This window comes from Typopeltis vanoorti, chromosome 1 (assembly GCF_054136105.1).
Source record: "Typopeltis vanoorti isolate ZY-2024b chromosome 1, IOZ_Tvanoo_1.0, whole genome shotgun sequence".
In the NCBI taxonomy this organism is placed as follows: Eukaryota; Metazoa; Arthropoda; class Arachnida; order Uropygi; family Thelyphonidae; genus Typopeltis; species Typopeltis vanoorti.
In genome coordinates this window covers 107,271,258-107,283,784 of record NC_143549.1, presented here as the reverse complement: position 1 = coordinate 107,283,784, position 12,527 = coordinate 107,271,258, and the positions used below count along the sequence as shown (strand labels likewise).

Here is a 12,527-nt window from a genome sequence, read left to right as displayed (position 1 = left end):
AAATGCTAGCCAAATGATGGTAACTAAACTATCAGTTGCTCTGATTACGTACGAACAACACTTAACCTCCCTACCAGCTGATGTGGATGAAATAGCCAGACCATTCCCAGCATTTTTCATGGATCAAATCATTGTCTTCATGGGCATTCTACCTTTTATCATGTAATTATCTCCCTCCTCCGTTAATCCCTGAACGCCGATTTTAGAGCCATTCAGAGATTAATGGCGATTAACTGTAGTAGAGCAACCCTTTGTGTTACTTGGAATTTTCTTTACTGTCGATATTTGTGCACAATTTATTTATTGTGTCTCTTCCCCAAAATGAAAAACAAATTTCACATGTGCAAAAATAATCAACCTTGAAATGACCAGAAATCAGCCTTTGCAAATGAATGTATTTAGTAAGTTGTCTTGTTCCGTTGCACTGATTTGAAAAATAAAAGACAATAAATTTGCTGTCTTTTATTTTTCAAATCAGTGCAACGGAACAGACAACTTTATGTTCTTTCACTTTACTGACAATATAGAAGAATTTTTTTTCGCAAATTTTCAAATGTTTGTTCATAATGTAAGGTTTTAAAATGTGGCCCCGTAGAGAGTTAAGCCCCACTTTGCGCCTATTGCACCTTATGTGGCCCTGTAGAAGAAACTAATGAGGGGCTAGGGATCTTGGAGTGTTAGTAGATAACAGGTTGAAGTTGAGGTACCATGTAGCAAGATCGCAAATACAACTCAAAAGATAATTGCAATGCTGAAATGAACATTCACATGTAAAGATAAGGATGTCATTTTGCCTCTTTACAAGGCCTTGATACGCACTTGGACTATTGTGTGCAGGTCTAGTCTCCTGGTGTCTGTTGTGATTCTGATATAGTGGAGAGAGTACAAAGGAGAGTGTTAAAAATAATATCAGGATTGTTGAATACTGATTATGAAGACAGATTGAGAATTTGTAGACTGCAGACACTAGGAAACAGGAGAAAGAGGGTTGATATGATTGAGACATACAAACTTCTGAAAGGGTCATACAGGATTTCAGTTGATAAGATTTTTCAATTTATGGAGGATGGGGAATGGACAAGAAAGCATTCTTGGAAGCTGAGAATGAATGCTGCTAAGAAGGGCCAGATTTTTTTTTCATAGGGTGGTGTGTGATTGGAATGGATTACCATTGGATGTTTTGAGTGCAAGCAGTGTGAATGAATTCAAGAATAAGTATGATAGCTGGTGCATGTAGTATGTGGCCTTCCTCGATGAGTCCCTGACTCCCTGGAAGTCTCTCTTAATAATAATAATAACAGCAATGTTAGCCAAGCACTCGGTATTCAGTTTTTTACATATATCTTTTTTTTTTTTTTAATGAAGTAGAAATAGCTATGGAATGAGTTTCTGAAATATTTTGAATGGTGTTGATTTTGAACTGTGTCTTTGTTATTTTTGTTTTTATAGCCATCCTCTTTTATAACATCACATGCCATTTTGGTTCTGTTTGTGTAGAAGTTGTCACCGGACTTCCGTTAGGTCAAAAATATCTGAACTTTGAGACCATTAGAGTTGTCTGCAAATGATGTAAATCCCCCCCCCCCTGTTTTAGTCTGGTTGGACTGGATTGTTCAGAGGGCCTTAAACAATGTGTGACACAGCTATATTCCAGATTTTCTCAAAATCATGGGACAGTACTATTTGTGGGTTGCATAGAATGGGGATGAGAAACTCCAGTGCATATTCATGTGTGTGTCTGTGTGTGTGCGTGCATGCACACACATGCAAGTCTTCCTTTATTCTCTCTGATTATACTAAAATTATCATGGGATCTTCAGCAGCACAAGATATAATCATATACTCATTTTGATTGAAATTAGTTGAATAACGTAGCTCAGAAAAGAAGGAAAAACAATTATTCTTTTTTGGATTTTTTTTCTTTTGAGAGGGTTTTAATTATGTTTTTAATTTGATTTAATGCATCAAATTTTGAATACCTCTGTCAGAAAAGTGTTGCATTTATTTATGGAAAAAAAAAAAGTGAAATAGATCCTTACTTAAGTATAAAGAGCTAATAAGCTTCATTTCGGCAATGAAAACATTACTTAAATTAAGGGGATATTAAATCCCACATAGTTTTAAAACCGAATAAGAAACTCAAAGATAATAAGAATCAGAGAGTTTCTTGCCGAATATAGTGAACTATAAAGTATCGGCGAACCCTAGCGTTAGCCAAATGCAAGTGATCCTAGTACATAGTACAATACTGGGCAGCTCGTTGCAAAGGGGGAGGAAGAAGTTCAGATTGCTATTCTTAGGTATTTTCCATAATGTAAAAACACATTTCCTAGGAAATGTATGCTGTTATTACATTATGGAGGGAGGTCACTACCCAGACCGGTTTCAGCCTTTTTTGAGGCTTCATCAGTGAGCTGCTAGACCTAATACCAAAGTGTATAGCGAAGAGAACTTATGTACTTTGCGAACGAGTTTCCCAAGCAGGTGCAACCATTAAGTTACTTAAGTATAAAGAGCTAATAAGCTTCATTTCGGCAATGAAAACATTACTTAAATTAAGGGGATATTAAATCCCACATAGTTTTAAAACCGAATAAGAAACTCAAAGATAATAAGAATCAGAGAGTTTCTTGCCGAATATAGTGAACTATAAAGAATCGGCGAACCCTAGCGTTAGCCAAATGCAAGGGATCCTAGTACATAGTACAATACTGGGCAGCTCGTTGCAAAGGAGGAGGAAGAAGTTCAGATCGCTATTCTTAGGTATTTTCCATAATGTAAAAACACATTTCCTAGGAAATGTATGCTGTTATTACATTATGGAGGGAGGTCACTACCCAGACCGGTTTCAGCCTTTTTTGAGGCTTCATCAGTGAGCAGCTAGACCTAATACCAAAGTGTATAGCGAAGAGAACTTATGTACTTTGCGAACGAGTTTCCCAAGCAGGTGCAACCATTAAGTTACTTAAGTATAAAGAGCTAATAAGCTTCATTTCGGCAATGAAAACATTACTTAAATTAAGGGGATATTAAATCCCACATAGTTTTAAAACCGAATAAGAAACTCAAAGATAATAAGAATCAGAGAGTTTCTTGCCGAATATAGTGAACTATAAAGTATCGGCGAACCCTAGCGTTAGCCAAATGCAAGTGATCCTAGTACATAGTACAATACTGGGCAGCTCGTTGCAAAGGTTTAATATCCCCTTAATTTAAGTAATGTTTTCATTGCCGAAATGAAGCTTATTAGCTCTTTATACTTAAGTAACTTAATGGTTGCACCTGCTTGGGAAACTCGTTCGCAAAGTACATAAGTTCTCTTCGCTATACACTTTGGTATTAGGTCTAGCTGCTCACTGATGAAGCCTCAAAAAAGGCTGAAACCGGTCTGGGTAGTGACCTCTCTCCATAATGTAATAACAGCATACATTTCCTAGGAAATGTGTTTTTACATTATGGAAAATACCTAAGAATAGCGATCTGAACTTCTTCCTCCACCTTTGCAACGAGCTGCCCAGTATTGTACTATGTACTAGGATCACTTGCATTTGGCTAACGCTAGGGTTCGCCGATACTTTATAGTTCACTATATTCGGCAAGAAACTCTCTGATTCTTATTATCTTTGAGTTTCTTATTCGGTTTTAAAACTATGTGGGATTTAATATCCCCTTAATTTAAGTAGTGAAATAGATCTCTTAATAGCAAACCATCAAAAAAGTTTCAACCAGAGTCATAGAAGCAATTCTCTTTAATTTACTATAACATCTCTTCAGCTATAAAAAAAAAATGTATAATCCAAGGTTTGTTTAAATCACAACTTATTTTTCCCTTCAGATTTTCCAGTATATGCAAATATCAGTGAGTTGTATATACCATCTAATGAAACATTTCCTCCTCCTCCTCCTCCACTCTCACCTTCAAGTTGCTTTGAGGACAAACCTAACAGGGTATGTTGGCTTGCTTGCTTAAAAGTAGTATTAATGAAATTCAGTTTATAGTATATAATTATAGTTGATAGTACATAATTAGATTTTAGAATAAGTTCAGTTTATAAAAACTTATAACTTTATTGTAACGAGACCATAAGCTTTTTAATAAAGATCATATAAATAGCCAGCCGGTTTCGCTAGCTGCTGACTAGCTTTCTCAAGGCTGTAGCTGTGCGAATACAAATGCAAAAAATTAAATGATACAGAAACAGTAGTAACTGTCAAGCAGCTCCATTTGATATTTCGTGTGGTGTAGCGTGCATGCTTCAGTTAATATCAAGTACATGACTACGCTTCACATGGTTTTTTGCGAATTGTAGTTCTGTTGAACTGAGAGAATAGATGAGGCTTTTCCATATATCTTTAAGAACAATACCCTGATTTCTATTTAAATTATTGCCTGTGCATAGTACTACTGCTGCTGTACTATTGCCTGTGCATAGTACTATTAGTGTCTATAGTCATCTTCGATGTAAGGCATAGAGCTGTTTTTCCAGTCTATAACGTGGTTGGAAGTTGAAAAATGATGAGCTAAACCTGATGTGATGATTCTGTTGTGATTGACATCCCCCACATGTTCTTTCTGTCTTATTTCAAGACTTCTAGAAGTCTGTCCAATATAGGAAAGGCCACACGTGTATGGAATTTTATACACTCCTGGATATTTAAAAAATGGGACCTTATCTTTAGGTGATCTTAAGATCTGTCTGGTCGTGGTAGTTGGTTTGAAAACCACTCTGATGTTATGATCTTTTAACATTCTTGCTAATTTCATGGAAACTGTACTAACATATGGTATGACTGCTGTGGACACATATTGGGACACCGTTTCACGTTGTTGATGGTTATTTTTAAACAGGAATTTTTTTTAAATGTTTGTAGAGTAACCATTGAGAGATAGAGTATTCATGATTTGAGACAGTTCTAACTGTTCATCTTCTTCTTTTGAAATAAACTTTTGGGCTCTATTGAGTAGCATATGCATTATGTTTCTGTGACTTATGATGGTTTGACAAATAATGTTGATATCTTCCTGTATCCGTAGGTTTCTTGTAGATGGAAAGTTGGAAATTGTTATCTTGTCTCTTAACCAATATGTCCAGAAAGGGTAGTTCTTTGTTCTTTTCAAGCTCCATAGTAAATTTGATCTTATTATGTAGTGAGTCCTATATTGGACAGACTTCTAGAAGTCTTGAAATAAGACAGAAAAAACATGTGGGGGATGTCAATCACAACAGCATCATCACATCAGGTTTAACTCATCATATTTCAACTTCCAACCACGTTATAGACTGGAAAAGCAGCTCCATGCCTTACATCGAAGATGACTATAGACACTGAACTTTCAAAGAAGCAGCAATAGTACTACACACAGGCAATAATTTAAATAGAAATCAGGGTATTATTCTTAAAGATATATGGAAAAACCTCATCTATTCTCTCAGCTCAACAGAACTACAATTCGCGAAAAACCATGTGATGCGTAGTCATGTACTTGATACTGACTTAAGCATCCGAACGCATGCATGCTACACCACACGAAATATCAAATGGAGCTGCTTGACAGTTACAGCCTTGAGAAAGCTAGTCAGCAGCTAGCAAAAACCGGTTGGCTATTTGTATGATCTTAATTAAAAAGCTTATGGTCTCATTACAATAAAGTTATAAGTTTTAATATATTTAGACCAAATATGAACAATTTAAGTTCAGTTTATAATGAAATTTGATTTTATAGTAATTTCTCTCTAGCTTGCCATGGATAATATTATTTCAGAATCTCTGTGAAGTCAGGAGATTCACCATGGGGAGTCTGTTCTAGGTGCCATAGTGTCTATGAATCTGCCTCTTAAATTCATTTACCATCTATGCTCTCTCTTCCACCCCCATCTTAGATAATGCATTCTACACACCCAACACTCTCCTTCCAAAAAATCTGCCTCTCACTTGCTTGCATAACTTCATTCCAATCATGAGAGGTTGCAATCCTGTTGTACATTAGTGTCATGGGTGTTGCTAAGAATGTAGATAATCTGTATTCTGTGCAAGTTGTAGAAAGTTGTTTTTCACTTGTCATAAAGTAAATTATATTTGACAAAAATTTGTATTCTTGTTTAATCCTTTATCCAAGTATAAGCAAACAAAGTTTGCATGTGAAGTATCTTCACAACTAAGCTGCTTGTATATAGAGGTTATTAATTGACTTCACATCAGTTGCTTTAATATCCCATAATGCAAAGCACACTTCCTTTCGAACATGTATGTTGATATGTATTAAGGGAATGGTCACTACCCAAACCAGTGGGTAGCAGACCCAGGAAGATATCAGGGTCAAATTAATGCAGAAGTCATATATTTATATTTCCCATATATATAAGTAGCCAAAAAATGTATCACATTATTATTATTACAATACTCAATCAGAGATAGTTGTAGAAATTTTTTTCACTTAGTTACAAAGTTTTTTTTTTAAACTTTACCGCGGCTCAACCAACGTACATCAGTGTGGTATGGTAGATCCCCGTACTCTGCGTCATTTTCTTCTAGAAATTCCTGAAACATTCTGTGTTTCAAACCCCGAGCTCGAATAATATAATTGACCAGAGCAAATACTACTTTAATCACATGATCAAACTGCAAAACCTTTGAACATAACACCTGCTGATGAATTAAGCATGAAATTTTGTCAATGGTTTACCTGCATACTGTTCAATAAATGTTACAGCGCCAACATTTTTTCCACACATAGATGGGGCACCATCAGTGCAAACTGCTACTAAATTCTTGAAATTTAAGGAGAGTTTTTCGGTTACACATATCTTTACGTTTTCTGTGATCTCCTTTCCTGTTGTTCTTCCTTTCATTGAACACAAACCAACAAGCTCCTCTGTCACCTCAAAATTCTTATTAATGCCTCTTACATATATTAAAAGCTGTGCAGTATCTTTCACATCAGTACTTTCATCCATAGCAAGCAAATAATAGATGAATTCACTAGCCGATTTTTGCAGGTTATCTTTAAGATCCTCGGCAATATCAGCCATCCTGCGCTGAACAGTCATACGGGACAAACTGATATTTTCAAAATTATTTTTCTTATCAGGACACAATTCGGAAACAGCAATCATCAGACACTTTTTTATCAACTCTCCCTCGGTAAATGATTTGCCGGCACAAACTATTTCTTGTGATATTTTTAAGCTTACCTTTGTAGCAACTTCATTTGCAGATGTCACCTTTTTAAAAGCTTGTTGCTCACCGCTAAGGACTTTCAATAACTTTGCTGCTTTTATTTGCTTTTCACTTGCATCCAACTTGCTAAGGTTAGGATGTTTCGATTCAAAATGACGTCTCAGATTGTACTCTTTCGGCACAGCGATAGATTAACAGAAAACAATGCACACTATTTTGTCCTTAAACAATGTAAAAAAATATTTGTTTGTCCACTCAGGGTTAAATGCTCAATGTTCCGAATCTATTTTACGCTTTTTACTTACGCTCATTGTGTCGAGATTGACAATATTAATTACAAAAAACTAATGATGAAAAACTCACAATAATGCAGGTTATGATAACAGCTACAACCAACCACTACACTGCCAAAGTCAGTCAAGGTATGGCCAACTTTGTGTAGTACGATTCGTTCTCGTTCGTAGACATCGTCGTCATCATGGAGATGTAACTTTGAATTTCCCCACAGCGACACTAGCACTAACAAAACCTCGGAGCAATTGTAATAATTTGCTATTAAATACGACAGTGGGAATAACTCCAAATACAATTTATTGTCGAGTTGAAAGGAACATGATTTTGACATTAATCGCATGAACGTAAACATGCAGAGTGTTAGTAAAAATTTAATTCAGCGCTAGGAAAAAATCATCTAACTTCATATTCCCCCCGTATGATTAAATAATTTCAATCAGGCAGACGGGCCAAAATAAATAGCCATGTGGGCCACATGCGGCCCACAGGCCGTATGTTGTGCAGGCCTGCTATAGACTGACTTGGACCAGCTAATGCTATAAGCAGATGTTAACAAGTGAGAGTTTAATGTGTCTTAATGTAAGGCATTATAGATGAAGAACATTGAAGACAAATTATCATATTAATGGAAGTTTCCTGCAAGCGGACAATGAAACTAGAGACTTAGAAATTATAGTGGACAGATGTGTTTAAATGCATCACATAACTGCAGTGTGGAAGAGTGCACTAACTTGTAAAAAAAAAAAAAATGAGGTTATTCTTCCCCTTTTCAAGGCTTTGTTAAGACAAATCTGGACTACTGTGCACAGATATGGTTGCCTGGGTTCCAAAAGATGGGAAGACAGGGTTAACATAGGTTAATAAGAGGAAGTTAACAGTAGAGTACAAGTTAGATTTTGCAGCTTAGTGGTGCAGGCAGAACTGATGGTTATCCCCGGAAACTTTCATAAGCGTAGGGCTAGGAATCATGTGAAGTCCAGATTCTTTTCATGGCAAGTAGTATGTGGAATGGATTGATGCCTTTAGATGCTGTGAGTGTATTCAAGGAGAGATATGATAGGTAATTAAATATAAGTGACTAATATGACCCTCCCTATGAGTTCTTGGATTACCTTGAGAAGCATACACTGTTTTGAAAGAAGTCAATGGACACCATAATAATATGAGAAAACAACAGCCATGGTGACCACCTCAGTAACTACTTCTTTTGCTGCAATGATTGCAGCAATCCTATAGAGCATACTTTAGCAATCGATGGACTGTCATTGGGCAGACATCCTTTGACTCACCCAAAACTCCAGTTCATCCCACAGATGTTCCAGATTGAAATCAAGGCTCTGTGGAGGCTAGTCGAGTGAGGTGACTTCATGTCCACAAACCATGTAGTTACAGCAGCAGCAGCCTTATGACATGGTGCATTGTCTTGTTGAAAAAGACAATGGTCATTTCCATAGAAATGCCACAGTAGGAAGTATCGCATTGTCTAGAATGTTCAGATACCTCTTAGAGTTCAGTGCTCGTGGCACCACAAAGAGAGGTCCAATGCAAAACCAGTATAAACAGGACCATACCATCATCATACTGTCTAGCTCCAAATTTCATAGTTGGGGTTATGCACTCTGGTAACCAAACTAGACCATTAAAAGTGTTTTTCCATTCATGTGTTCCCTTAAGTCAAGCTATTCAGAATAACGTTTTCACTTGCAAAAATGATTCTGAATTTTTTTGTTTGTGTATTCTGACAAATAAATACTTTATTTACATCAATTATGGACATATATGACTGCTTAAAAAGTTATTAAACAATTACTCACATTATAAGTTATGACCAGGGTATGCCTGTACTGTATATCTCCCCCCCCCCCAGGAGATCATATTGGAAATCTGCTTCATTAAAAGAGTTTATGCCATTCTCTAGATGAATCAAGTCTCCTTACAGAATGCCAATATAAATAAAACAAACATTGGTCAAGGAAAAAGCCCTGTGGTATCAAATGGGAGCAGAGTCTCTCTCTCTCTCTCTCTCTCAAATAGTCCCTGCTCCCATTTGATATCACAAGATTATCATCTATCCCAGAGAAACTCCAAGTTATGCAGCAATCTCTTCATCATCATTGCCCAAGTGGAAACTGGAGTAAAGAGCAAAGTAATCTTGGTATTCCTTTTGAAGAGCTGAAAGTTATGTTCCTTGGAGAATACTTCATGGGGAAGGCTGTTCAACAGAACCAAGGTAGATAGAATGAAAGATGACAGAATAGTAGGATCAGTAAGTGAACAGTTCAAGTGTAAAAAGATTTTGGACAGCTGTTTTTCCCATGTTGCTGCAGATTTAGTAGAGACAGCACACATAATGGTTGCTAGTTCTGCTGAACAATGCTCATGAAAAGATCTGTAGAAGAGACACAATGTAGAAACCGACTCTCTGTGAGACAGTGGCTAACTGAACCACTCTTTTCTGTGAACAGCATCAAGAATATTTAGAGAGGTTTTAGATGTACCACCCCAAATGTAAGAACAATATTCCAAGATTACGCAAATTTGGAATTTGTACAGAGTATGTAACTTGACAGATGAAAAATAATGTCTTGAGCAACAAATGACACCAAGTTTTTTGAAGCTGAGGACCAGGAAAGGTAGAGAGAGAGAGTCAATCTGAGAGGGGAGGTGGAGAGATCAGGTCTTGACTGTTCAGCATTGTCAAAGGTAAAGGGATAAGAAATAATGTCCTTTTTTTTTGTGAGTAAAAAAGACACATAATGAAGCACTTTTGGAAACATTGAAGGTGACTATGTTGTTGTCACCCCATTGAAGGGTGGAGAGTGATATCATCAGCAAAAATATAGATAGAAGTTGATGTATATAAGGAAGAGGGTGGATGAAGTAACAGATCTCTGAGGAACACCTGGATTAATAGGAAAATCTGACAGAGAACACTTTCCACCACTACACATAGTGAGAAACCTGGCAACCCAGTTACAAAGGGAGGAAAACAGGCCATAAGATGTCATTGAGAAGCTCTCAATGCCAACCCTGGAAGTATCTTTGAAATGTCACGTACAATAGTACAGGTTTTTCCAAAATTTTCCATAGCATGTATCCAGAGGTGATATAAACAAGAAGGTCTACCATGAATTTTGATTGGTAGAATCCATATTGGGGTTCGCTGATTAGTTGACAGTTCTCCAGGTGTTGAAGAAATTGACTGCTGATGACCTTCTTCATTACTTTAGACAACACTGAGGCAAGAGCAATAGGTCAATTAAAGTTTGATGATAGACATTTATCACCTTTTTTTTTTTTTTTTTTTGAATCAGCTGCATATAGGCTTGTGTCCATACTGCAGGTTGGATTCCATCTGAGTATAATATAATATATAGATGATAAAAAAAAAAAACAGGTGTCACTTTAGAAGCACATTTCTGGAGCAAAATTGGTGAATTCCATCAGGACCAGAAACCTTTTTTTGGTTTCCAGATTAGCATGAAGGTGCAGTGGTCTAAATAAAGAAGGAGGTGATGCCAACTGGAAGTATCTTTGAAATGTCATGTACAATAGTACAGGTTTTTCCAAAATTTTCCATAGCATGTATCCAGAGGTGATATAAACAAGAAGGTCTACCATGAATTTTGATTGGTAGAATCCATATTGGGATTCGCTGATTAGTTGACAGTTCTCCAGGTGTTGAAGAAATTGACTGCTGATGACCTTCTTCATTACTTTAGACAACACTGAGGCAAGAGCAATAGGTCAATTAAAGTTTGATGATAGACATTTATCACCTTTTTTTTTTTTTTTTTTTTGTGTGAATGGGCTGCATATGGGCTTGTGTCCATACTGCAGGTTGGATTCCATCTGAGTATAATATAATATCTAGATGATAAAAAAAAAACAGGCGTCACTTTAGGAGCACATTTCTGGAGCAAAATTGGTGAATTCCATCAGGACCAGAAACCTTTTTTTGGTTTCCAGATTAGCATGAAGGTGCAGTGGTCTAAATAAAGAAGGAGGTGATGTGCACCTTGGTCACCTTTGCAGCAGTTGGATTCAGGAGACCAGCTTTATCTTTAGGCAATATTGCAATACTACCATTTGGGTGAAAAAGAGATGGAAACACAGTTTGCAAAATCTCACGACAGGTTTTGTAAGTGATCAGAAGGCATAACCACCACTGACATAGGTGGAAAGTTTCCTACATTTAGCCCTTTCAAATTTAGACTTGTTCTATTAATGATGGTACTGCAAGTGCTGCAGACTTCAGTTTCAGCTGTGAATGAAGCTGGAGTTTTTATCTCAAGCTTTTTATAATAAAATGTTTTCTTTTCTTGAATCATCCTAGTACACTTTTTTGAAAAACCATGGCTTGGGTGGGAATTTTGAACAGAGCGAGAAATAAAGGCCTTCATTCCAACATAGATATTTTCTGTAACAAGATCACAACATGCATCTGGATCTGGAGTAGCTAAACAGTAATCTGAGCAAGGAAAGGAGGAGTAAAAGTCTTGTAGATGTTCCCACTTAACATTGTTATACTACCAAAGTATAACAAAGTAAAAAATGAACTATTTGTTTTATGTCATTGCTTACAGCAAATACCTCAGCTTCGCTTCCAGCTTGGTCAATGAAATTGGAAAAAAGAGCTAGTTAAAGTCGTGAACATTAAACATGAAAACATTGAAGTTATCAAGGAAGATGACTTCACTGTTAGGGAAATTGAATTGCAGGAAATCAATATTCAAGGATAAGAAGACAAAGAAGTCAGAATAATGTTCATAATTAGTGGACTGGTAGAGATATTAGATAAATGATGCATGATAAGGCAAGGAAATTTTAAGCCACAGAAGGTTAAAAAGGGGAAGTTTTAGTTTAAGCATCCTCTAGCAAGGAATTTCATTTATGCACAAGTACTACCCATGTAGCAGAAAGAATCATAGGGTATAGTTTGGATACTTAAGATGCGCAGTGGTTGTGGCAAAGATTTGGGGGGTTTGATCAAAAATAGATCAGAATTGGATGACTGCAGGAGACAGTGAGCATAATTTAAGTTGGTGATTATA

General features: G+C 36.5%; 1 protein-coding gene across 1 annotated transcript in view; it reads left to right on the top strand.

Moving 5' to 3' along the window:
* The window catches only part of LOC150110297 (uncharacterized), a 270,355-nt gene that overhangs the window by 233,360 nt on the left and 24,468 nt on the right, over positions 1–12,527 (top strand). The window contains exon 14 of the mRNA XM_090395533.1: positions 3,836–3,948. Within this exon, the coding sequence (XP_090251659.1) occupies positions 3,836–3,948 (113 nt within the window). The remainder of the gene's footprint in view (positions 1–3,835; positions 3,949–12,527) is intronic.